The 27,898-nt window shown below is 43.6% G+C and overlaps 1 protein-coding gene across 1 annotated transcript in view; it reads right to left on the bottom strand.

The window, feature by feature from the left end:
• Positions 1-27,898, bottom strand: part of SIM2 (SIM bHLH transcription factor 2) — a 56,433-nt gene that overhangs the window by 15,405 nt on the left and 13,130 nt on the right. Inside the window, exons 4-7 of the mRNA XM_036899212.2 lie at positions 21,587-21,695; positions 18,540-18,625; positions 5,002-5,201; positions 545-651 (exon numbers count right to left, since the gene is read on the bottom strand). Of these exons, the coding sequence (XP_036755107.2) occupies positions 545-651; positions 5,002-5,201; positions 18,540-18,625; positions 21,587-21,695 (502 nt within the window). The remainder of the gene's footprint in view (positions 1-544; positions 652-5,001; positions 5,202-18,539; positions 18,626-21,586; positions 21,696-27,898) is intronic.

Here is a 27,898-nt window from a genome sequence, read left to right as displayed (position 1 = left end):
GGTGGTAGACAGCGGTCACAGGCTGGTTGCTGCTTGGGTTCAGCTCCCTGCTGTGCCGCCTCTTTGCTGCGTGACTGTGGGCAAATGGCTTAACTTCTCTGAACCTCAGCAACCTCAATAGTAAAGAGAGGATCATGAACATGAGAACCTCCCTCACTGGATTGGTAATATATTTAATCATTCAACCAGTGCCTGACAGTAGTAAGGGCTCTGTAAGTATCACTTCTGCTGTTGCTCTTATTCACAGCTGCTGTCCAGATGTCACAGAGAAATTTAGGTTCCACATCCACAATCTAGAATCTAGGAAGTTCCACACCATCCCACACCTGCCATACTTCACTGGAAGGGGGAGCTTGGAAGCTTGAGAACCGACAACAAATAGCTGTGATTGATCAAGGGGTGGGTGGAGTAACAGTTGAAGTTTAAGATTCATGTGTACACATGGAAGATTGTTGCCCCAAGCAAGGGGTCACTTCCTGCCTCTGTCCCCTGCACCTCCTCTGGGGCCACCCCCAGCCGCGGCCCAGGGCGGGGCGGTACTCACGGAGGTGGTGCGCGTAGCGGAGGTGGAACACGTCGCAGCCATGCACATGATGGTAGAGGGTCTTCTCGATCAGGTCCTGTGGCTCGTACCCGGTCAGCTCCGTCACCCTGGGGGAGGACGGTGGCTCCATGAGTTACGCGGCTCCGCAGATCGCCTTCCATTTCAACTAATATTGGCTTTGCCAACCAATCAAGTGCTAAGAAGTTGGCAGAGGGGTGGAATGTTGATTTTGGAAACTGAGAAACAATCTTTTTTATAAGAATAGTCTTTGAACTCCATCCAGCCCAGTGATGGATGTAGCACCATTCATGAGCAGGAATGTTCTTCTGAAACTATTGGCTAGAAGACCATTTGGGATGGCTTGAAAAATTATCCTTTTTTAAGGTGAAGCTTTACCTAAGGTCGCCCAAAAGTGAACTTGTGATACTGATATTGGGAGAAAGCAGCCAAGGTGAGAAAGAACCCACTCTCTGGGGGCTTTGGGGGAACAGTCCTGTGTGAATCTTTTTTTATTACTATTGTGATAAAATATACATGACATACACTTTATCATTTTACCAATTTTTAAATGCACAATTAGGTAGCAAGTAACTACATTCACGGTGCTGTGTAACCATCACAACTTCCTTCTCCAGGACTTTCCCATCATCCCAAACCGAGCCTCTGTCTCCATTAAACACTAACACCCCATTCTCCCCTCCCCTAGCCCCCAGTAACCTCTATGCCACTTTCTGTCTCCCAGAATTTGTCTGTTCCAGATATTCCATCTGGTTGAATCATCCAGCGTTTGTCCTGCTGTCTCTGGCTTCTTTCACTCAGCACGCCTTCAAGGTTCCTCCATGTTGTAGCATGTAACAGGATGTCGTTCCATTTACAGATGAAAAATATCCTACTTTATGTAGACACCACATTTTGTGTATCTGTTCATCTGACGATGGACCCGTGGTTTGTCTCCACATCCTGGCTGTTGTGTGTGTGAACCTTTGAATGTCCGCCCTGCCCTGGGCGCTGCTAACTGGTGCAGCTGGTCCATAGTGGCTGTGGTCGGGAGATTCCTACTGATGGGATCTGGGGGGTAACTGGAGACATTTGAGCCTCTTATAGTGCAGGATGGTGTGGGAGCCCCCAGACCATAGTCTAGTAACACCCAAAAGTAGAGAAATGGAAGCACGCTCCAGTGCTTCTGTGCAGCCACCCCGTCTCCTCATCAAGCTCCAGGCATACGCATTTCCCACTTGAGCTCTTTGAACACCGTGGCTCTCTGCATCCCAGACACACCAGCACTGGCAGCTGCATTCTCTGCCCACAGGTGAAAACTGCATGTGGCGATGGTATCACTTCCCAGGCCCTGGGAGCTGAGCCGGGAACCGGGCCCTCGGACAAGGTGGCCCAAATGTACTGGTGACAGATGTTCAAGAACAGATGAAAGAGGCGGACAAGGAGGTATTCCCCGAGGAGGTGAGACTGAGGCAAAAAGTCAGTCCTGGGGGCTGAGGATGGCGGGGTGGGGGTCCTGCCGCCTGGGATCTGAAACCTGAGCTGTAAATTAAGTGGGGAAACTTGACCTCACTTTCGTTCCTTAACCCGCTCCTCTTTCTGTTGAGTTCTGCTCAGGCTGTGGGTCATAAATCTATGAGAGCCTCATATTTCCCTGGAATCGCTCACTATTTGGTGTACACATTTCCATGGTGTTCCTCTAGCGCAGGAAGAGGATGGGGCTTGAGGTGGGTGGAAAGGGGACTGGCATAGGTCAGAGCCTTTCAGGGCCTGGGGGACTTGTCCAAGGGCCACCTAGAACTCTCAGACCCCATCAGAGTCTGTGTGGAAGGAAAACGGAGACTTCTGGCTTCCCCCCAAAAGAAAACTAGACATCTCTGCAGTGTGGGGATGAAAGAAGCTTCCCAGGCCCTTTGGACATAGAGTTACAAATGTGTAAATGAATCAGAAACACATGTATTAAGTTTCTCATCAAAGTACACACAGGATTTAAAAATTAAAGGGAAAGGGAAGGATTTGGCTGCATGCCCTCCCAGTTTTTTCCAAACCTCTAGTGTCTGAAGCCCTGTCGGGGATTTGCCAAACCCTAACATTGCTGGGCTCACCCATCCTTAGCAGAAGCACCAGCTACAGTTTCAAAGTGAAATACCACAAAACCCCGATAAACCAAATTTCAGGTCATGCTAAGTTCAGTTGTGTCTGGGATTGTGCTGGGTGGGGGCCCAAATGGCCACCCCTCTCAGGCCCACCACCTTGGCCCCTGTCACTCTGGGGCTGCTGGGCTTCAGGCCAACCCCTCGCTGTGGCTTCTGGGGCTTGGATGTGACATCTCCCACCCCACTGGCCATTCTGCTGCCTGCCCAGCATGGGGCCAGTCCTCTGTCCCCCAGCCCAGTGGCCTGACAAAGAACACCGAGCAGTGATGTACAGAAGGCCACAGTGGGTGTGAAGAATCGTGCAGTACATTTCTGACCTCTGTGAGCCCCTTTTGGATGACTGGGGTTCAGAAAAAGCCTCAAAGCTTTGCCAGAAGCTTCCTGGTCCTTAGCAGGAAGAACCACAGGGGAGGTGGCCCTCGAGATGGACTCCTTTCTTTTCTGCTCACCTCCCCTTTCCTACAGCCCTTCCACCCCGGAGTAGAGGAACGCTGGCATCTGAGAAAGCCCACATCTGAAGCTCCCTTCAGGAGCAATCTGGCCTCTGAGCTGACCTCACACACCCTTTTCTGTAAGTCCTCCATGTGTCCCTTGCATTTCAAAGCTGAGTGGGTTGAACTACTTGAGAAAACCTGAAATCTCTCCTCTGGGGAGACCCCCGTTTCCTGTCTGAGAATTCACCAAGCCCCCGAGAATTCCTAGGATGGTCAAAGGAAAACTAGAAGACAACACAAGGGAGAAACCAGCTGTAGCCTCCCAAATGTCTAAAATGATGAACCTTGTCAGCCTTGTTTTCTTTCAGCCCATTTGCAGAAGGGGCTCTTGAATCTATAAAGAGCCCCTCCTGCATTTCTAGCACGCCCCACGCTTTAGGGCAGCAGCCGCACCCCCAGGGGCTCCTCTCCCTCACATACCACCTTCTTCACTGCAGGAGCCCAGTGCTGTCAGCACTTGACATCTTCCCCCAAAGAGTCATGTTCACTCTTTGCTCGGAGTTCCTGGGACCATCCAGTGACTCTGTAGCGCCCACCCTTGTCACTCCTCTGCCTCTGAGTGGTTGCGAAGTGCATTAACCATGCTCCAGGCTAATTTGTGTCTTCACCTCTCACCCCTAACCAGGTAGGTTTGTTTTTCTTCCATAAATGGTTAAAATGGTCAATTTATGTTATGTATATTTTACTGCAATAAAAAAAGTGGGAAAAAAAGAATCAACAAATCCTAGCTTCAGGACGTACCAAAAAAAAGAAAAAAAAATGTATATATATATAAATTATCTCCTTCCTCCTGGAAAACTTAGCCACACACCCCAAAGTCAGGAGTGGGAGCTCGGAACTTACTCTCACCCATGGCCAAGGACTCTAAGGGACCCAGAGGTGAAGCGACTCACCTTGCAGCTGCACCAGGCTTTCTACTTTTACAAATGCTTCACGTCTATTATCCAATTTCATCCTTCCTGGCAACCTTGTAGGTAGTGGGGTGAGTGAGGTGAAGCTGTCAGTTTCCAGAGAAGAAAACAGAAGCCCAAGGGAGGTCTCCACACTAGTGAGGCCCCCAGTCTGCCGCGGGGATGGGCGAGGGCCCCAGTGCAGAGCGCCCCTCCCAGCAGGCTTTTCCAGGACCGTGGATGACAAACCAGAGCTTCCGCTGCCTCGGTCTCCCTTCTCTTGCTGATCAGAGGTTCTCGGATCCATGGCATTCCCAATCAGGAGGGGAGAGGATGGCTGGGAGAGGCAGTCCTGGGGGTGCCACAGCTCCTGCCCTCACCATCGGTGGGAGGTGTGGGGATGTGCACTCCCAGCCCAGACACAGACAAGGCCACGGCCTTGCCCCAGGGCAAGCTTCCACTCTGCCCCAGCCTCAGTCCGGCAGGGTCATCCACCCACCTGGGCTGGAAACCCACTGCATGGTGAGGAACCTCCTGTTTAATTTAAAGTCCTACCAATTTGATGGAGATACAAGGTGGAATCCTGACGTCCTGGGCCTCCGGGAAAGGCTAACTTGTGCCCACAACACACGTATTTGCAATTTAAGCTCCAGTGAGATGATAAATACAAGTAAATAAAATGACACAAGTACCTATGAGCTGGAGAAGCAGGCTACTCCCTAGGTGCTGAGGCTGGTATTAATTCTTTCAGTTCATGACTTGGTTTCACTAAATCACTTTCTAATTCACATTCTCAGTTCAGCTTATTTTCTGTTACATTTTGGCCTAATGGTGCAGCTTGGCGGCGGGGGGCGGGGCACAGTTCCCACCATCCGTATCTTCCAGAACTCCGCAGCAGCAGCAACGTGGGCCAAACTCACCTGGAATCCAGGAATATCAGCTTCAGGTCCAGGCTGGCCCTGAACATGAACATGTTACTGTGCAGCTTGATCTCTGTGATGGCACTGGGTGGCAGTGACTGGCCCACGGCCACCAGCCCCACGATCTGGTAGCATGAGTCGTACAGGGACATGTCCAGCATATACTGCCTAATCTTCAAGTAGCCACTGCAGTGGATGACCTGGGAAAGCAGAGGTCAGGGTCAGCCACTGGCAGCCCAGGGATTAGACTGGCACCCACTCCTGGCTCTGGGCCTGCTCCCTTTCTCAAACATGCTGGACTATCCCCCAGCCCAGCCTCTACTGGGCTGTGTGGCCGACATGCTGATGGACACCTGATTCTTTGCTCAGAAGAAACGAAGCTATTGTTCTCTCTGAAGAAACAATATCATAATAAAATACAAGGGTTGTCTCATCCAAGTGACTATGCTCAAGTAACCCCACAAGTTAAGGCTCTCTAAAGCATAATCGACTTATACATAAGTGACTCACTGTCAAGGTGCGATTGGATGGTCTGACAAAAGCATTTTGGGGAGATGACCATTTGTTCCATAACTCTCACTTAAGGAACTCTAATATTTATCATCACCCAATGGCTTTGCACTTGACATCTGCTACCTTGACACTTACGTCTCAAGTAAATTAAGAACCCTTCCAGTAAAATAAAAAAGTCTTCATTCGTAATGTACTTTAATTTTACTTTATTTACTTTACCTATAATTCAAGATTTTATCCCCTTTTAATAAGCAAGAAGCCAGAGTGGCTATATAGAAACAATTCTAATTGTTATAACCAAAAAACATACAAGAAAGAATGTATAAAGTTCCAAATGTTAAACAGAAACACTCGTATCGCCTTAAGTCTCAATATCAGAAGCATTTGTATACGTTACAGCCAGTAAAACCTTGAAAGGACCATGACCATCATAACAGCAGTGATGAACAGCTGAAATCTTAAATGCTCTTATCAGAAACCTTCCTCCGGGATCCTTGAATGCATTCACAATCTTAAAGCAAGAAAAATCTTAAAATCCTAGGAAAGTCTATTCTTTGAGGAAACTGAGGACAAGATAGGTGATGTGTTTGCTTAAGATTAAACAGACAGGATATGTGGAAAGATGGTGGCACAGAGAGAGCTTGAACCCGCCTCCTCTCGCCTTCACATCAAATCTACACCTGCACACAGAGTAATTCATCTTGAGGAAGAACTGAGGACTGGGCAAACACCTGCACAACAGGGATACAAAAACATGGCAGGAGAGATGGAAACAAGGTAACGGAGGGAGTTGCACCCCACTGCGATGACCCGCAGAGGGCGGGATACTGCTGAGGGACCTGGGCGCCAGTCCCCTGCCCTGGGACACAGAAGAACAGCCTCACTTTGAAGTGCATCTAGACTATAAGTGAAAAAACCCGATTTATAGAATTAAGCACCTGCTGTTTGGTGGCAGAGTGGCTGGAACTCTCTCCGGATCAGAGGTCTGGCCAGCACTGTTGTTTGTACTCCTTCCCACATTGATATGACTTGGGGGGTGCAGCTGGGGCACACACACCAAGTTCAGATTTGGTTAGGCAGCCCACACCCAGACATACTAGCCAGGGAGTGTACTAGGGCTGCTTCTGCCCTGTGGGTGCAGAGCCAATCTCTGCGGGCCCCTGGAAAGTGCACCTGGGCCTGGGGCTGCCCCGGGGCTATGAGCCAGGAGCTGTGGGGGTGGGCTTTCCTGGAGGCTGTGCCTGGACCCTCTGGCATCCACTCAGGACCCCTCCAACTGGCACCTCCCCTTACTTGCCCCTCCAACCACACCCTGAGAGCCCTGAGTGCCCCTAACACACAAGCACACACTCACTAGGCCTCCAGCCAGCTAGCCAAACCGCACCAGGTACACACAGTCTACCCAAGGGGCCTTCCCTACACAGGCCAGTCCTTTGAGACTGGGAGAGATAGCCCTTTCTGCTAATTCACAGAATCAAGCACAGGAAGTCAAACAAACTTCAGAAAAAGAACTACATGAAAGTTAAGTAATCTACTGGATAAAAAGTACAAATTAATGATTATCAAGATGCTCACCAGACTTAGGAGGATAGTGGAGGAACTCAGTGAGAACCTCTACAGAAAGATAGAAAATATGAAACAAACCCAACTGGAGATAAAAAATACAATAAATGAAATGAAAAATACACTAGAGGGAATCAACAACATACTAGAGGATGTAGAGGAACAGATGAGTGATTTGGAAGACAGAGTAATGGTTAGCACTCCGGTTGAAAGCAGAAAGGAAAAAGAATAAAAAGGAATGAGGCTAAGTTAAGGGAGTTCTGAGATAGTATCAAGTGTCCAAACATTTGCATTACAGGAGTCCCAGAAGGAGAAGAGAGAAAGAAAGGAATAGAAAATTTATCTGAAGAAATAATAGCTGAAGACTTCCTTAACCTAGGGAAGGAGACAGAAGCCCAGGTCCAGAAAGCAGAGAGAGCCACAAATGAGATAAACCCAAGGAGGTCCACACCAAGACATACCATAATTAAAATGTCAGAGATCAAAGACAAAGAGAGAATCTTAAAAGCAATGAGTTACCTACAAGGGAAGCCCCATAAGGCCATCAGCTGATCTTTCAGCAGAAACTCTACAGGCCAGGAGGAATCGCATGATATATTCAAAGTACTGAAGGAGAAAAACCTCCAACCAAGATGCTCTACTCTGCAAGGCTATCATTCAGAGTGGAAGGGGAGATAAGTAGCTTCATAAATAAACAAGTTACGAAAGTTCCACTACTAAACCAGTCTTAGAAGAAATGCTAAAGGGTATTCTTTAAGGGGAAAAGAAAAGACCCTAACTCGCAGCAAGAAAAAATATGAAAGCAGTAGTGGGATTAAAGATGGTGGCATGAGAGGTGAGACAGAGGCCTCCTCCTAAAACCACATGTAATACAAAAATATAATTAATACAACTAATCCTGGAAGAGCCATGGGAAGGAAGGCTGAGCCAGACTGCATGCACCTGAGGAAAAAAACAGACCTCATGGAACAGGGTAATACACGAAAGCTATAACCAGGTGGAACCCAAGACCTTCCCCCACCCCAGCTTACTGGTGGGAGGAAGAGAAATGGAGCAGGGAAAGAGTGGAGGCCTGGGACTGCTGAACACCAAGCTCTGGAGATCTGCTCTGAGAGCACAAACCTACATTGCATGGAGCTCTGGTGATTGGGGGAGGGTTAGAAAGCTAAGACAGGCAAAATACCTAGAGAGACTGAGATTCTAGCACTTGTGGAAAACAGGGATCCATATTCGGCTGCTCTGGGACAAAAAAAGGCAGGTGGTCTGAGAGACTTTCTAACAGCAAGGGAGCTGATAAACGGGCAAGGATTGCACAGAGCTTACTGCTCAGGGAAAAGGACAGGTAGAATTGTCCAGGTGCGCTCTGCCCAGTAGGTTGGGAAATTTCAAGATCTTCAGGCGCTCCAGCACCCTGGCTGGCTACACAGCTCCAAGGCCCCCCACCTTGATACGCAGACTGCTGTGCCTTCCTCTGGGCCAGCCAGCACCTGGCTCACAAACCAGCAAACACTGCCCTGGTATCAGGCCAGCCAGAGGGAAGCCCTGCCTACAGCAGTTACAAACACAAAGCATAGAGATTTATACCTGTGTGCTTGACCCACTGGTTCTGGCAGTGGAGGCAGGCATAGCAGCCGGGAAGCAGGAAACAGCTCTTTCCTCCCCCCAGGCACTAACACTGCTCCCCTGTGACCCCTGACATTGCTCCAGGGGCTAAGCAGCTCCAGAGAGTAGACCTTCTGGGCACCAGAGGGCACGACATACAAATATGAAACGTCAAAGGAACCTGGTTCAAAGCAAAATCATAAATACACCAGACAAAGAGTCAAATAAAATCAACCTCATGAATCTTCCTGAAAGATATTTCAAAATAAAAATCATAAACATGCTCATAGAGGTACAGAAAAATATTCAAGAACTCAGGAATGAATTCCAGTAGGAGATCCAATCATTATGGAACACAGTACCAGAAATGAAGCATACAATGGAAGGTTTTAAAAGCAGATTAGATATGGCGGAGGAGACGATAAATGAAATAGAAACTAGAGAAGAGGAATACAAAGAAGCTGAGGCACAGAGAGAAAAAAGGATCTCTAAGAATGAAAGAATATTGAGAACTGTGTGACCAAACCAAGTGGAGCAATATTCATATTATAGGGGTACCAGAAGAAGAAGAGAGAGAGAAAAAGGGATTGAAAGTGTCTTTGAGGACGTAATTGCTGAAAACTTCCCCAATCTGGGGAAGAAGATAGTTTCTCAGGCCATGGAGGTGCACAGATCTCCCAACACAAGAGACCCAAGGAAGACAACACCAAGACATATAATAATTGAAATGACAAAGATCAAGGATAAAGACAGATTATTAAAAGCAGCCAGAGAGAGAAATAAGATCACATACAAAGGGAAGCCCATCAGGCTATCATCAGACTTCTCAAAAGAAACCTTACAGGCCAGAAAGGAGTGGCATGATGTATTTAATGCAATGAAGCAGAAAGGCCTCGAACCAAGAATACTTTATCCGGCAAGATTATCTTTTAAATTTGAAGGAGGGATTAAACAATTTTCAGATAAGAAAAAGGTGAGAGAATTTACCTCCCACAAACTGTCTCTACATTGTAGTTTGGAGAGACTGTTTTAGATGGAAGTGTTCCTAAGGTTTAATAGCTGTCACCAGAGGTAATAAAACCGCAACAAAGAAAGGAGAACAGTTAATTACTAAGCAAATGCAAAATTAAATCAACTACCCCCAAAGTCAGTCAAGGGATAGACAAAGAGTACAGAATATGATACCTAATATGTAAAGAATTGAGGAGGAAGAAAAAGGAAAAGAAAAAAAAGAACCTTTCGATTGTGTTTGTAATAGCATACTAAGTGACTTAAGTTAGACTCTTAGATAATAAGGAAGTTAATCTTGAACCTTTGGTAACCACGAATCTAAAGGCTGCAATGACGTTAAGAACATACTTATCGATAATCAGCCTAAAAGTAAATGGTCTGAATGCACCAATCAAAAGACATAGTCACTGAATGCATAAAAAAACAAGACCCATCTATATGCTGCCTACAAGAGACACACTTTAAACCCAAACACATACACAGACTACAAGTGAAGGGATGGAAAAAGATATTTCATGCAACTAATAGGGAGAAAAAAACAAGAGTTGCAGTACTTGTATCAGACAAAATAGACTTCAAAACAAAGAAAGTCACAAGAGACAAAGAAGGACATTACATAATGACAAAGGGGTCAATCCAACAAGAAGATATAACCATTATAAATATCTATGCACCCAACACAGGAGCACCTACATATGTGAAACAAATGCTAATAGAATTAGAAGGGGAAATAGAATGCAATGCATTTATTCTAGGAGACTTCAACACTCTACTCACTCTGAAGGACAGATCAACCAGACAGAAAATAAGTAAGGACACAGAGGCACTAAACAACACATTAGAACAGATGGACCTAACAGACATCTACAGAACTCTATACCCAAAAGCAGCAGAATACACATTCTTCTCAAGTGGAACATTTTCAAGAATAGATCACGAGCTAGGCCGCAAAAAGAGCCTCAGTAAATTAAAAAAGAGTGAAATTGTACCAACCAGTTTCTCAGACCACAAAGGTATGAAACTAGAAATAAACCACGCAAAGAAAACAAAAAATCCCACAAACACATGGAGGCTTCACAACATGCTCCTAAATAACCAATGGATCAATGACCAAATACAAACAAAGATCAAGTAATATATGGAGACAAATGACAACAATAATTCAACAGCGTAAAACCTGTGAAACACAGCAAAGGCCATGCTAAGAGGTAAGTATATTGCAATACAGGCCTACCTCAGGAAAGAAGAACAATCCCAAAAGAACACTCTCAACTCACAATTAACGAAACTAGAAAAAGAAGAACAAATGAGGCCCAAAGTCAGTAGAAGGAGGGACATAATAAAGATTAGAGCAGAAATAAATAAATCGAGAAGAATAAAACAATATAGAGAATCAATGAAAGCAAGAGCTGGTTCTTTGAGAAAATAAACAAAATAGATAAACCCCTAGCCAGACTTATCAAGAAAAAAAGAGAGTCTACAAACATAACAGAATCAGAAATGAGAAAGGAAAAATCATACAGACACCACAGAAATACAAAGAATTATGAGAGAATACTATGAAAAATTATATGCTAAGAAACTGGATAACCTAGAAGAAATGGACAACTTTCTAGAAAAATACAACTTTCCAAGGCTGACCCAGAAAGAAACAGAAAATATGAACAGACCAATTACCAGCAACGAAATTGAAGTGGTAATCAAAAACCTACCTAAGAACAAAATCCCTGGACCAGATGGCTTCACCACTGAATTTTATCAAACATTTAATGAAGACTTAATACCCATCCTCCTTAAAGTTTTCCAACAAGTAAAAGAAGAGGGAAACTCCCAAATTCATTCTACAAGGCTGGCAACACTCTAATACCAAAACCAGGCAAATACCCCACAAAAAAAGAACATTACAGACCAATATCCCTGATGAACATAGATGCAAAAATACTCAACAAAATATTAGCAAACCAAATTCAAAAATATATCAAAAAGATCATCCACCATGATAAAGTAGGATTTCTTCCAGGGTTGAAAGGATGGTACAATATTAGAAAATCCATCAACATCATCCACCACACCAACAAAAAGGACAAAAACCACATGATCATCTCCATAGATGCCAAAAAAACATTTGATAAAATTCAACATCCATTCATGATAAAAACTCTCAACAAAATGGGTATAGAGGACAAGTACCTCAACATAATAAAGGCTATATATGACAAACCCACAGCCAACATCATACTTAACAGCAAGAAGTTGAAATCCTTTCCTTTAAGATTGGGAACAAGACAAGGACGCCCACTCTCTCCACATTTATTCAACATAGTACTGGAGGTCCTAGCCATGGCAATCAGACAACACAAAGAAACAAAGGGCACCCAGATTGGCAAGGAAGAAGTTAAACTGTCCCTGTTTGCAGATGACATGATATTGTATATAAAAAACCCTAAAGAATCCACTCCAAAACTACTAGATCTAATATCTGAATTCAGCAAAGTTGCAGGATACAAAGTTAATACACAGAAACCTGTGGCATTCCTATACACTAACGATGAACTAGTAGAAAGAGAAATCAGAAAAAGAATTCCATTTACAATTACATCAAAAATAATAAAATACCTAGGAATAAACCTAACCAAGGAAGCAAAAGACCTATACTCTGAAAACTACAAGACACTCATGAAAGAAATTAAAGAAGACACCAATAAATGGAAACATATCCCGTGCTTATGGATAGGAAGAATTAATATTGTCAAAATGGCCATCCTGCCTAAAGCAATCTACAGATTTAATGCAATTCCTATCAAAATTCCAACAGCATTCTTCAATGAACTGGAGCAAATCATTCAAAAATTCATATGGAACCACATAAGACCCTGAATAGCCAAAGTAATCCTGAGAAGGAAGAATAAAGCTGGGGGGATTACACTCCCCAACTTCAAGCTCTACTACAAAGCCATAGTAATCAAGACAATTTGGTACTGGCACAAGAACAGACCCATAGACCAATGGAACAGTGTAGAGAGCCCAGATATAAACTCAACCATATACAGTCAATTAATATATGATAAAGGAGCTATGGAGATACAACGGAGAAATGACAGCCTCTTCAACAACTGGTGTTGGCAAAACTGGACAGCTACATGCAAGAGAATGAAACTGGATTATTGTTTAACCCCATACACAAAAGTAAACTTGAAATGGATCAAAGACCTGAATGTAAGTCATGAACCCGTAAAACTCTTAGGAGACAACATAGGCAAAAATCTCCTGAATATAAACATGAGCAACTTCTTCCTGAACGCATTTCCTTGAACAAAGGAAACAAAAGCAAAAATGAACACGTGGGACTACATCAAGCTAAAAAGCTTCTGTACAGCAAAGGACACCGTCATTAGAACAAAAAGGCATCCTACAGTATGGGAGACAGATCCGATAAAGGGTTGACATCCAAAATATATAACCAACTCACACACCTCAACACCTGAAAAGCAAATAACCTGATTAAAAAATAGGTGGAGGATATGAAGAGACAATTCTCCAAAGAAGAAATTCAGATGGCCAACAGACACATGAAAACATGCTCCACATCAATAATCATCAGGGAAATGCAAATTAAAACCACAATGAGATACCACCTCATACCAGTTAGGATGGCCAGCATCGAAAAGACTAAGAACAACAAATGCTGGTGAGGATGCTGAGAAAGGGAAACCCTCCTACACTGCTGGAGGGAAGGTAAGCTAGTTCAACCATTGTGGAAAGCAACATGGAGGTTCCTCAAAAAACTAAAAGTAGAAATACCATTTGACCCAGGAATCCCACTCCTTGGAATTTACCCAAAGAACACAACTTCTTAGATTCAAAAAGACATATGAATCCCTATGTTTATCCCAGTACTGTTTACAGCAGCCAAGATATGGAGGCAACCTAAGTGTCCATCAGTAGATGAATGGATGAGGAAGAGGTGGTACATATACACAGTGGAATACTATTCAGCCATAATAAAGAAATAAGTCCTACCATTTGCAACAACATGGATGGAGCTGGAGGATACTATGCTCAGTGAATAAGTCAGACAGAGAAAGACAAATATCAAATGATTTCCCTCATTTGTGAGGTATAACAACAAAGCAAAACTGAAGGAACAAAACAGCAGCAGACTCACAGACTTCAAGAAGGGACTAGTGGTTACCAACGGGGATGGGTGGGGAAGGACAATTGGGGAGGGAGGGAGAAGGGGATTAAGGGGTATTACGATTAGTACACATGGTGTTGGGGGATTATGTGGAAGACAGTGTAGCACAGAGAAGACAAGTAGTGACTCTGTGGCGTCTTACTACAGTGATTGACAGTGACTGCAATGAGGTATGGGGGAACTCAATAATATGAGTTAATGTAGTAACCACATTGTTTTTCATGTGAAACCATCATAAGAATGTATATCAATGATACCTTAATTTAAAAAATACATGAAAGTGGAAAAAATATGAAAGCAAAAAATTCACTGGTAAAAGCAAAGATATATCTGGTAGTAGATCAATCACTTAAAAGCTAGTATTAAGGTCAAAAAGAGTAAAGTAGTATAATCAATTACATCTAAAAATTATTAAGGGAATCACTGTATAAAAGGTGTGAAAGAAGACATCATATACATAAAATGTGGAGGAAGGGAAATAAAAAATGTAGTGCCATCAGAATGCATTCAAACTTAGGTGACCATCAATTTATCACAAATTGCTATATATATATATATATATATATATATATATATATGTAGGATGTCATATAAGAACCCCAGAGTAACCACAAGCCAAAAACCTATAATGGATACACAAAAAACAAGAGAAAAGAATACAAATATAACACTAAGGAAAGTCATAACACACAAGTCATAACACACAAGGGGAGAGCAAGAAAGGCAGGAAGGATCAGAAAAGAGCAACAGAAACAACCAGGAAACATTTAGCAAAATGGCAATAACTTTATACTTATCAATTCTTACTTTAAATGTAAATGGATTAAATGCTCCAATCAAAAGACATAGGGTTGACTGAATGGATTTAAAAAACAAGACCCATCTCTTTGCTGCCTACAGGAGATTCACTTTAGACCTAAAGATACACACAGACTGAAACTGAAGGGATGGAAAAAGATATTCCATGCAAATAGGAATGAAAAAGAAAGCTGGAGTTGCAATACTTGTATCAAACAAAATAGACTTTAAAACAAAGACTGTAACAGGAGATATACAAGGAAATTATATAATGATTAAGGGAGCAATCCAGCAAGAAAATATAACAATTGTAATTATCTACACACCCAACACAGGAGCATCTAACTATATAAGGCAAATTTTAACAGACATAAAGGGAGAGATTGACAGTAAAATAATAATAGTAGAGGACTTGAATACCCCACTTACATCAATGGATAGATCATCCAGACAGAAAATCAATAAGGAAACAGTGGATTTGAATGACACACTAGACAAAATCTATTTAGATATACACTAAATCCATTAACAGATATACACAGAACTTTACATCCCAAAAGTAGAATACGCGTTCTCTTCAAGTGCACATGGAACATTCTCCAGAACAGATCACGTTAGGCCACAAAGCAAGTCTCAATAAATTTAAGAAGACTGAGATCATATCAAGTATCTTTTTAAACCAAAGAGGACGAAGCTGGAAATCAATTACAAAAAAAAAAATTGGAAGAAGCACAAACATGTCAAACGTGTGGAGGCTAAAGAGCATGCTACTAAACCAATGGGTCGTCAAAGAAATCAAAGGAGAAGTAAAAAATTCTTGGAGAATAATGAGAACAGAAATACAGCAATTCAAAATTTGGGTTTTTTTTTTTCCAGATATGTCTCCCCAGGCAAGGGAAACAAAAGCAAAAATAAACAAGTAGGACTACATCAAACTAAAAAGTTCCTGTGCAGCAAAGGAAGCCATCAACAAAACAAAAAAGCACCCTGCTGTATGGGTGAACATATCTGCAAACTATGCATCTGATAAGGGGCTAATATCCAAAATATATAAAGAACTCATGCAACTCTACACCAAAAAACGAATCTGATTTTTAAAATTGGCAGAGGACCTGAATAGACATTTTTCCAAAGAAGACATTCAGATGTCCAACAGACACATGAAAAGATGTTTAACATCACTAATCATCAGGTAAATGCAAATCAAAACCATAGTGAGATATCACATCACACCAGTCAGAATGGCTAGTATCAACAAGATACTATACCAGAAATAACAAGTGTTGGCAAGGATGTGGGGAAGAGGGAACCCTTGCACACTGCTGGTGGTATTGCATATTGGTCCAGCTGCTATGGAAGGCAGTATGGAAGTTTCTCAAAAAACGAAAAATAGAAATACCATACAAACCAGCAATTCCACTTCTGGGAATCTACTGGAAGAAAACAAAATCATTAATTTGAAAAGATATATGCACCCCTATGTTTATTGCAGCATTATTTACAAAAGCCAAGATAAGGAAACAATCTAACTGTCCATCAATAAATGTACAGATAAAGATGTGCAACACACAGACAATGGAATGGTATTCAGCTATAAAGAGAAGGAAATCTTGCCATTTGTGATAACATGGATGGACCTAGAGGGTATTATGCTAAGTGAAGTAACTCAGTCAGAGAAAGATAAATACCACATGGTTTCACTTATATGTAGAGTCTGAAAAACAAAACAAATGAACAAACAAAACAGATGGATAAACACAGAGAATGGATGATTGGTTAGCATGGGAGGTGGCGGAACAAGTGAAATAGCTGAACGGGGTAAAGAGGTATAAACTTCAAATTATAAAATAATTCAGCCTAGGGGATGTAAGTATAACATAGGGAATATAGCTCTTAATATCATAATAACTTTGTATGGTGGCAGGTGATAACTATATTTATCATGGTGAACATTTAATAACGTATATAATTGATGAATCACTAAGTTCATCTAAAACCAATATAATATTGTATATAAACTATATTTCAATTAAAAAATTAGACAGTTGATAAGTGGCAGAAACAACTCAAGACCCAAGTCCCCTGAAGAATGTCTCTTGGGTGTAAGACAGTGCGGGGGTTCCCCACCACTGGCCCAAAGAGGCTGAGTCCGGGACAGCAGATTAGAAACGCATTCCCCAAACTATAAATGAGGTCAAATCAAAGGGAAGAGTTGGGAGTAGGGCTCAAAGGGGAGGGCTGAGGAGAGGCTGAGGAGAGGCAAAGCCCAGGATGGGGCGGGGTGGGAGAAGCATTCCAGAAAGAGAGGACAAAGGTAGGATGGAGGCACGAAACTGCCCCTCCCTCCTCACGCCCCCTCCTTCTCCAACATGCAAGTACTCCTGCAGAAAAGGCCCCCATCCGACAGGCACAGTCACAGGGGGGTGGGCCATCAGGTGAGAAATTGGGGATCAACAGAGGTGAGGCTTAGAACCTCACCCCCCCTGTTTTGAGAGAAATCTGCATCCGTGGATGTTTTGTTGCCCTTGTCTATCTTGGATTAATACTTAGTCTATAGGCACACACCTGATCATCTACACTTGCCCTCTTATAGCACTAAATTATGCTTTCTATCTTTATCTTGCATCTACCTGCCACTTCAGCATTTTATTTAAAAAAAAAAACAAGGAAGAAATGTGGGACTCACATATAAATCAAGTATAAAAATCAAATGAATAATCATATCTGACTTGATTGTTTATAGTTCATGATGCATGATCAAAACTGAAAGTTTCTGTGATGACTGCCCTTGCACTGTTCACCATGTAAGAACTTATTCACTATGTAAGAACTTGTTCACCATGTAAGAACTTGTTCGTTATGCTTCAGAAGATTGGAGACTGTTGAGAGTTAGGCTTGGGGTTGATTAATGATTGTGCATTGAGTCCCCTATACAGAATTTTATCGTTGTTAACAACCATTTGATAAATAAATATGAGAAATGCCCTCTCAAAAAAAAAAAAAAAAGGCCCCCATCCGCCTCCAGCTCCAGAGGGCTCGCAGTCTCTTTCCCCTGAGGCAGGACAAACAGCAACTTCATTCTCCTAGGAGGGGAGTGAGGAGCTCCAAGGAGGGGTGGGAGGAAAGGGGCTCTTGGCGCAGGCTCCCCATCCTTCCCTTGCATGGCCGGGAGCAGCCGACGCCCAGGGGCTCTTGGTAATCCGCTCCAGATTCTGGAGCTGGCCAGAGCGGATGGCCCCGTCCCTGTGCCAGGCCTCTCAGCCCTCTCCCTTCTGTGTCCCATCTCTGTGCTCAGCTTGTGCCCTTGATTGTAAAATGGGGCGTAATACTCCCCTAAAAGGGCTGCTATGCCCTTTAACCAAATTAACTGGACGAGATGCTGCCTACCAAGCTCTGCTCTGCCCGTCAGAATGGCTCTGCCATTGCTGCTGAGTGCATCATCATCGTCCCTGGATCTGGCAGAGGGTTCCGAGGTTAAGTACCCACTGCCAACCCTAAGAGCCTGCCCTGGAATATGGATTCTCTGTAAACTCAGGGGCAGCTGCTCTGGTGGTCCTGAGCTGCGTGCAGAGTAGAGCCTGAAGGTGTCAATGTAAAATTCTACCCTTAGCCATATTTATTCCTCATTCTTATATAATGAAGCCCAGTCCTCCCAGAATATCCTTGTAAGATGTCAGCTCACACCCGCCCCTTGAGCAGCTGAGAGCAGAGCCACTATGAAGCGTGACATTAGGTGGAAAGGTTGGGTCTCTGTGCCTTCCTGTCTGCAGCTGTTGGCAAGGACGAAATGAAATGGAGCAGTGAAGACCCACCACCTCGGCCTGCATCCCTCCTGCCCCCTCGAGGCCCCGCCTACCTTGTATCCGCTGCATGTCAGGCCCGCATTTCTTTTCGCCAAGACACACTTCATGCGAAGAAAGAATGACCTCTCTATCTCATACTCTGCAAGCAGGAGTGAGGTTAGATTGGCCACCTGTCCCAGGATGATTTGTCAAAAAACCCGCTATATCAACAAACCCTGATCATAGAGCCAGGGGCCTCATTCCAGTGTGCCCAGACCCTGACCCAGAGAGCTTCCGCCCGGGGCTGGGACCTGACTGGGATGGGAACACAGCCACTGTAAGAACCTGGGAAGTGCCAGCCTAGGGCCACAGTGAGGAATATGTGCAGTGGGCCCAGCCCAGCTCCCCCTGCCCATGGTCCACACAGAGAGGCCTGGTGCCAGGAGAGTCTCCTCCGGCAGTCCTGGGGCAGGTGCCCCAAGCCTGCCAGCCAGGCCCAGAAGCTTCTGAATTCCCTAAGGGTAGTAGCAGTCAAGCTCATGAGTGAAGTCCCTTTTCCTGGCAGAGAGAGCCAGGCCAGGCCACCCTGCCAGCTGTGTGTGGGCACCAAGGCTGCCCAGAGACATGGAATGGAGAGCAGAGCCCAGCATACCCCTCGGCCAGGTCGAAGCATTTGCCCTCCTTTATAGCCCTGGACAGACCCCCTCGTCCCTGAGGGCTCTTACCCCCCAACTCACTTTGGCTGGCCCAATGGCCTCACACTCTGGTCTCTGACCTCACTATTACAAACGCAAATAATCCCCTAAGGAAACACCCTCCATTTTAGGGAGCAGACACCAGTTCTGAGGCACAAGAGAGGAGTGTCCACACCCCTGGGTGACCCAAGGTCACTCCACCCTGAATAAACATCCTTTTGGTGGTGTTAATAAATTAATTTTTAAAGTAAGGTTACCGCTAGGAATGGAGGCGAGGCTTCCCGCACCCCCAAGGGAACCACCTTGGAGGAAGCCAGGGCATGGTCTCAGAGGCGCCCTCTTCCCCAGCTGGAGGGCCTGCCATGTTTAGCCACAATTCCTCTGCAGCAGGCTGGAGGCTGCAGGCAAGTCTCCCCTCCTGCATGGCTGCCTGCCTGCACCATTTCCAGCTAAGCACTGAGGTGTGAATGCTCAGCTCTAATAAACTATCCAGTTTTGAGGAGAGCCCATTTCTCACACAACTGTCGTGACCCTGAGGCCAGCTCAGACCCAGAAGACCGACCCGGGGGATGAGATGTCAGGAGAAAACAAAGCCATGGCGAACCTCGAACCCTGCACCTCGGGTGGGAATGAGTCCGTGGCAGCCCCCCGCCTCCCCTGAGACTTTTTGCTTCCCTGGCACTGTCACTACACCTCAGCCTTGAGCCTCACTGAAATCAGATTGGAAGGGTCTCAAGATTTATTTGCTGCCATTTTCTAAACATTTTTTTAAGGATATGACAGGGAGGATAAAATGCGCTAACAGGAGAAAGCCCATTCCCAGGGAACTGACACAGTGCGGAGTTTTTTAAAACAGTAACATCACAATGCTCTGAGGAATTTTCTAAGACCCCTGCTGTCTTTGTCCACCTTCAAACAACCCTATAGTGAAAGAAACCAATTAGGTGCAACGTTCTTTCCGAGCTTTAATTTTTAAAAAATTGCTTCTCCAGAGTCTTACTCATGTTCATTTAGGCAGCCAGACCACCTCCAAGGCCTTAGGAATCAGACGGTCAGAAGCCCCCGTCTCATCTCAGAAAGCAGGGTACCAGTCTCTCTGGGTTGAGGAACAATCAGACTTATGCAACTATTTCTGGAGCTAGAATGCAAGGCCCACAGAGCTGTCTCTGCAGGTGGTTCTAACCTGAGTGTGCTATTCTATGTTCTCTCCTCCAGCCTTACAAGGACCCTTTCCAGGAGGAAGCAGTAAGAGTGGAATGCAATTTTGTCTCCGGCTGGCCACCCCATTCTCATCACTTCTGATGTTTCCTCTTTTGCATTTTGTTCCATGGGGGAGATTTGGACATATTGGGGGCCAAAACAGTTCAAAGCAGACAAAAGACCCATTGGTCAACATGCTGGTTGGTCTCACTGGACCATCAGAGGGAGTCACAAGGCCAGGATCCTGGAATAAGTTCTGTGACTTGCTAGCACATATCATAATTGTAATTTAAGGAGTCATCCGTGTAACGATGGGCTCACATCTTCCACTGAACAGTCATGCCACGTCTGTCCTAACAGAGGGCTTACCACAGCAGGGCCCCAGTCAGTACATGCTCACTGAGGAACTGTCTGGAGGAGGATCTTGTCCCCACATGGAGCTGGGCCAGCAAAATGGACCTGGCTTTGTGTGCAGACCTGGGCTCCTTAGCCATGGCACAAACCTACAGATCCCAACTTGGAATAACATTTCCAAATGCATGAAGTAAAATACATGAGATTACAAATGGAACCAACTATGTTGAAAAGCAGTTATCAAAATATTAAAACAAGTAGTGAAATGGTTATAAATGTGCTGCTTTATTAACACATTAAATAACAAGATCCAGTAGCAGGTCTCCTAACGCCTGAAATTTCGAAGTAGCAATAAGCATAAACTATATGTTTAAATACCTGCAATAACTATAATATAAAATGAGAATGTCTGTGATTTTCATTGTTGGCAAAGCCACAGGTACTCGTGATAGCAAGATGGAGCGTGTCTGCAAGCTAGAGTCATAGGAAATGCTAATTACAACTAGAGGGAGTAAAGATGCCATTTTCCCCTGAGTCCTAGCCTCCGACCCTTTGATTAAGAAGCCCAGCTTGTATTGTTGGAATCCTAAACCAAGAGCACATTAGGAGCGAAGCCTCTGACCACTTCTTTTGCTCCTACCCAGCACCCATCACGGTGTCAGGCACAGGAAAGAGGATCTGCAGTGCTGCTGTAAAGGGCAGAGGTATAAAAGTGAATCTGCCCTACTACATGTCTGCAGCCCTCGCTCAGGCCCTGGCTGGGCAGCCCGAGTCACCCTGCCCCTTGGCAGCACGGGAAGCAAAGCCCTCGGGTCACACTGCAGAGCATCATCTCGTTTTCATTCTGGTTTCTTTTCATCTGGAGGAAATACCTTGGAGCAGGTGGTGGTGAAGAGGCTGGTGGGCCGCGAGGACAGCCGTCATTTCGTCATGGTCAGAGGGATGGATGTACTCATAAATACTGTTGCCCGTGAGCTCCACCTGCCGTGGGAGGGAAAGAAAGAGTCAGGAATCCACCCCGGATTGCCTGGGAGCAGGGAGCGGGTGAGGCGGGCCACAGTCAGGCCCACACCCGGGACAGGACAGTGACCTCTGTTTACAGCCCACGCCTCCACACCAGGAAACATCTGTCTTTCCTCAAGCAGTGCCCTGAACTGTCACCCACACCTTCCGGCAAGGACAGAGAGTGGAGGAGTGAGCTGGAAGCCAGGTGAGTCCGGAGCAGGAGGAACCAGGAGTGAAGGAGGAATATGGCCTGCTGTGGAGGCAGGTGACCCCACTTAAACCTTCAGGAGCCGGGACCTCATCCTGAGGGAACTGGTCAGCTGGGAGACCAGCTGGTATGTCCAGAGCATGGTCCCAGCGACAGCCTCGTCCACGGAGACTGAGTGGCAGGACCGAGGGGCCTCTGCTGGGCTCAAGGAGGACTCACCGTGACAAAGGCCCTTTCTCCACCAGCTCTAAGTTGTGTCCCCAGACACTGCCCGGCTCCCTTCATGCTACCAGAAGCATGTCTCTGGACTCCCTCGTCCAGGATAACTGTGTTAACCCTGTGGCTCCCCCGACAGGTGTGGCTGCCACGGCTATGTGACCTGTAGGAAGGTGTGGGCCCACTCCAGATAGCCATGTTTTGTGGCGGTCATTTCTTGAGGTTGCTACCGCCTCCTTCCAGACATGCCCCACAGAGGACACCACAGCAGGCCTGCAGGCCCTGTGCACATCGGACAGGACCAGCTCTGTGGGGTCAGGGGGCTCTAGGAAAACACTGTTATTATGATCTTCACATAGAGGCCCCCAGTAATTCAGTGCCTCACTTGAGAACTTTCTGTTCTCCAAACACGAGTGCATGGTAGAGGATAACAGTGATTCTCAAGAACTGGACCCCCTCACCCATCTTAAGATGGGCAGTGGTATAGAATGTTCCAGAAACTACCACATCACGGCAGTCTTCTAGCAGTGGGGGGTGGGGATCCTATTTTAGAGATCAATAGTGTGGACAGGGGATCAGAGGCCCTCAGGGCAGTGCTGGTACTCCCACCACAGCTAGGAAACACCCCAAAGCCCAGGTGGGAAGAAACACAGAGGACTGAGAAAATGCCCTTGGGTGGAAAACAACCTTGGGGGGTTCTGAAGTTCTCTTTCTCAGCCCTGCCCCAAGGGGAGGGCAGGCGGAAAGAGCAAAGGCAGGTTTGTGAATGCCTTGTCCCTAACCACCCCTCGTTATTTTTATGTGTGTCGTGCCACGTGCTTCCTCGGGAGGCGCCCTGCTCTCAAGCAGAGCAGAGACAACTGGACCTTCTGCAAAGCGGCAGCCTTGACTGTATCATCTCACACAGCAGAACAAGCCCAGCCAGGCGGTTTAACGGAGAATTTCTCCTGGGAGCCACTGTTCCAAATTAATGTCAAGACCATCCACCCTTTACTTGGGACCCAGGGGCCAGGAAGAGGTGAAGAAATTTACCTATTCCTCAGAGCCAGTTCCTCTACTTTGTTAAGACATGTGAGTTGCCTTTTTTAACCAGAACAAATTACATTTCTGGCCTGCTAAGTAATCTTGTCCCTAAAATGGCTTTCACAGTTCTATTTTCTGCATTACTCATGGAAGGTTTCCTTCCAGTATTATGCAAGAAGAGCACGGAAGAGAATCCTGTTCCAGAAACCCTGCCTACCTCCCTATGTAACACCCCACTCCCAAACCTGGCACTTTTCCTAATGGCCCAAATAGATATTTGCCTATGAAAAAAGTCATTACACGATTTTATTTTTAAAAATAAAGAATAAAAATGAAACATTCTTCAAGTTATTCCCATTAATCCTTAAAGAGTTTAAATAAACCAGCAACAGTCAAGTCAGACATTTGGGTGGGGACAACCTCCCTGTCCCTGAGGGCAGCGATAGGGGCTCCTTGCAAAGTTCTATCAGAAGGGGAGTGATATCAACTAATAAAGAAGGGGCTTTAAAAAAATTGATTCCCATTTTCGAAAGCTTATTCTAAAAATGAAAACCTAACAAAATAGAGGGTTGTGGTTTTTTTTGCGTGTTGGCCTATCATTTTTCCCTTACCCTTGTTTTTAGGGAGAAATGATAATTCTGGTTTGCTCCAAGTTCTTTTTTTTTTAATAAAAAAAATGAGGTACATACAATAAAATGCACAAATCATAAGTGTGCAGCTTGATGCACATTTCATGTGTATACATTCAGGCAACCACCATCCAGATCAAGATATCAAGCATTCTCATTCATTTTTACCCCAAGTTCTGGTTTAGAACAAAGTAACTAGTGTCTCTTTAGAGAAACATCTTCGTTTGTTTGCAAAAAGGCTGGCATCTGTGCTTATAGGGAGTTGATGTGTGTTTTAATACCAAAGTAGCTTCATCTGTTTTTAAAGATCCCATTCTCATTACAAGTGTTGGGAGAATGAGAAGAGTAAAGGGCCATGAATTAAACCATGATTTTCAGAATACTCGGGGCAATTTAAAACTCTAAGGCTGTCTAGGAAGTAAAACAGTCTTCAAATAACGGAAATGTTTCTAAAGAACAAATTTGAGAATGATAAAACAATGCTGACCTTGACTTAAAATTATGGTTGACATGGTGTTTCCTGTATTTACATATCTATTCGTGCTTTTGAATGTTCAAAGAAATGTGACTACCTCACCAAAAAAAAAAAAATTTATGGTTGTTGCTATAAAACTCCTCAGGTCTCATACATCAGCCTTATTAAAACAGACCCTCAATGCAAAATTTTAGTATTTGTAAAACCCTGCTAACTACAGAATGAATTGCTTTCCTACTAAGAGCTTTTTTATGTTTTGCTGAATAGCTTTTCTTCCTGACAAGAAAACTACATATGATAAATACAGCACTAAATGGATATATTCTGGGTCGGAAGGGGAAAGTCACCCAGTACTCTGAAAATGCACATCACTTCACTTTGGGTGTTTTGCTGACTATGGTAAATTAACCATTTTAAAATAAGATGGTTTGGGTTTCAGGGTTCAAGCTATGTCAACAAACATAAAACGCTGCCCTTTCTCTTTATTTCAAAAGTGAAAGGATTAGGTCTTATGGCCCCAAACAATGCCATGGCTGTTTTTATGACTGTGTTTCCAGCTGCAATCTCAAATACTGCATTTTCCTTTATGCATCTCATAAATGGCTATTTCATACCTATCTATATTTATTTGAAAATGCATACTAGTTATGAAGATGCTATATAATGTATGCAACTTCGTAAGGAATTCAAGCCACTGGATACTGAAAATTGAGGAAATACACAGCAGATACACAAGGCTGTTATCCTTCAAATACAAATAAGCTAACTAACAAACTGTGGAACTAAGTCATTTAACAAACTTGTGTGGATATGCCTCCCCAGCTCTACCTCTTCCAAATAGATATCATTATGACTGTATGAATTATTACATATTATTTATGTGTGCATACACCAAATGGAATTTGCAAGCCAGAAGCTTAATTCTTTTCCCCAACATTTGGATCATGGGCTGAGAAGACAACTTGCATTTCGTGATTGGTTATTTGTCACTTCTTGGTACAAAAATCCTGCAGCAAGGATTGCTGTGTTTACTAATTTAAAAGCAAAAATAAACTAGTAAACTCTGCCATATAAGTAGATTTCTTATTCCAACACTTGTTAAATAAAAGAAGTCTGGTAAAAGCCTTTGAATTGGGATGGATTTATACCACAGAAAGAATCATTTCTATACTCTGAGACAGTTCAGAGAGTTATTTGCATAGTGTCGCTTTTTTAAAAAAACACCACTTTGCTGTGAATTATCACACAACTGAGGCAAACCTAGGAGCTGCCAACATAGAATTTAACCTCAAATTAACATGAAAGATGTTGTTTCTTAAAGAGTTAATGCCACTGATAATAACTAAAAGTTCTTGGAACACAGAAGAGCACTGTTGTAAATATAGGCTCTTGCTACTATGTTACTCATCAGAAAACCTGTTTAAAAGGTTACTCTCCTACTACTGGGTAAAATTTTATTAATGTTTTTTTATCTCTGGTGATTAAAAAAAAAAATCCTTAAGCCTATGTTAATAGAGCTTTCATGTTTGATGTTTGCCTGACTTTTCACTTCTAATAAAAATAATCTGAAAGGTGCAGAAAATTTTTCTTAAAAAGAGAAGTTGGGTATTTGACATACTATTCAATACTTCATTTTACTATTTAAGTAAAGAAGACAAAAAAAAATACACATTGTGATTCTGGGTAGAGTCCCTTCTGCAGAGTTAATGGTGAACAGGAGGCAGGTTTGAGGGAAATGTTCGCTGTTGCTATTTAAACAGTTCAACATGGAAAACTCCCTAGACACTAACGAGGGCTCGGGTCTGCATTAAAGTGTTTTTGTAGCTGGAGACTGATGCTAAGACTGTCCTGCCAAAAGATCAGCAAAAAATCAGTCAGGTTGACTTTTCTTTAAACTGACATTTCTTCTGGCCACATACAGACAAAAGGTACCTCAACAATGTTGACAAACAGTGGCGTATAATTCCCTCCCCTTTCAAAATCATGATACAACGTTTATTTCTGCATTATGACCAAAAGGAAATATCATTTTAGTTGTGATTCTGCTTAGATTTCCTTTTGTGGAGTTAATCACAAACAGCAGGAATATTTGTCACCTACCCAAATACCCAATTTGGTTGTTCTTAATTATTGTCTTCATAAGCAATTTTATTCTCTACATAAAAAGAGAAAAATGATTGAGAAAGAGTTGTAGGATGCTACGTCTAAGAGACTGAGGGAATGAACTGCAATGTCCTGGAATGTGCACATGCCTTCTGATGTACCACAACATCCCAAATGACTGAGACAGCCCTAATATGTGGGATGCTATATGAAATCACTTTTGTGTTATTTGAAGTACAATTATAATGAAATTATGGTGATGCCTGGCTCCCTGTAGTTTATAAATCACATAAAATGGACATTTTATATGTTTCTTACCACAGTCTGAGAGAGGGGTAGAGAGGTATTATTTTCTTACCATACCTGCTGTATCAGACAATGAAAATCATATACCTGAATGCATTCCCTTTTTTGCTTTGACTGCTAGGGAGCTCAGATATTTAATATTCAATAGCAGTGACTTCATTTTGAAATATGTTTGACCAGTCATTTTTAAAGATTGTGAAATGCTTTGTCTTGTTTGTGACATTATTGTAAAACTAATCAAAGATTTTATAAATTTTATTGAAAAAGTTAAGTAATCCAATCAAGGTCACTCAACCACAGATCAAGTCAGGAGTAGAAACCAGGCTGGGTATAACTAAAGGACCTTAAATAATTCTAAATAGGGCAAGATGGAAATTCAGAGAATAATAGCCTTGGAAAATATAAAAATAGCAAATTTCATGTTCCCAGCAGTATTTCCCATTCTTCAAGTGCACTGATCCCATGAGTCACTTAGGTGTAAGAGCCAAGCCTTAGTAAATCTTATATTGGGGAGCTGGTGTCATGAAAGAAAAGAAGAGAAAAAGAAAACACCAAACAACTTTAATATGAGATTCACTTTACAGGACTTTGCATAAGAAACACGTAGGCACCAAAACCTATTTGGACATGGATAAGGATATACAAACATGGGAAGAAAAGCTGTAAACAAATGGCAAGTTTAAAAACTGTACTGGCAGAAAAAGAAAAGGAATACACCAGATGCAGGTTTCCAAAGTGGTAATTTTGTTTTTCAGTGGGAAAACCAAGCCACCGTAATTGGCATGTTTTATTTTGGTTTAACTGCACAAGGAGGCTGGCGTAATACAAATTATTCATGTGCCTTCTGGGAGCCCACTTCCTGTATCTAATTAATTCTAGTGTGTCTTCAGTTGTGATTATAAAAAAAAAGCACTGTGCTAGTTCACAATGTAAAGAAACATTTAGTCCCTATATGTATTAAAAATGTGAGTTTCAGAACCCTGATCCACGCTTGTTAAATCTGAAATGTAAGTGGCAACAATTGGTTAGACTCCTCCCATCAGAAGGGCCCAGACAGCAGCCAAATTCCTCACCAAACCCTTAGCTTGACCAGCATAGATAAAACTGAGTGCACCTCTTTCCTCTAAGGGATGAGCCCCTTTTTAGAAGCTGGTTTCAGAAAAATGGGTAGTATTTAAATGCTCTAAAGAAACCAGGATCTTGCTGTGCAAAACAGTAG

The sequence above is a fragment of the Manis pentadactyla genome, chromosome 1 (assembly GCF_030020395.1).
Source record: "Manis pentadactyla isolate mManPen7 chromosome 1, mManPen7.hap1, whole genome shotgun sequence".
In the NCBI taxonomy this organism is placed as follows: Eukaryota; Metazoa; Chordata; class Mammalia; order Pholidota; family Manidae; genus Manis; species Manis pentadactyla.
Note: the sequence above shows the minus strand (reverse complement) of the source record. Positions and strands in the feature narration are given on the sequence as shown.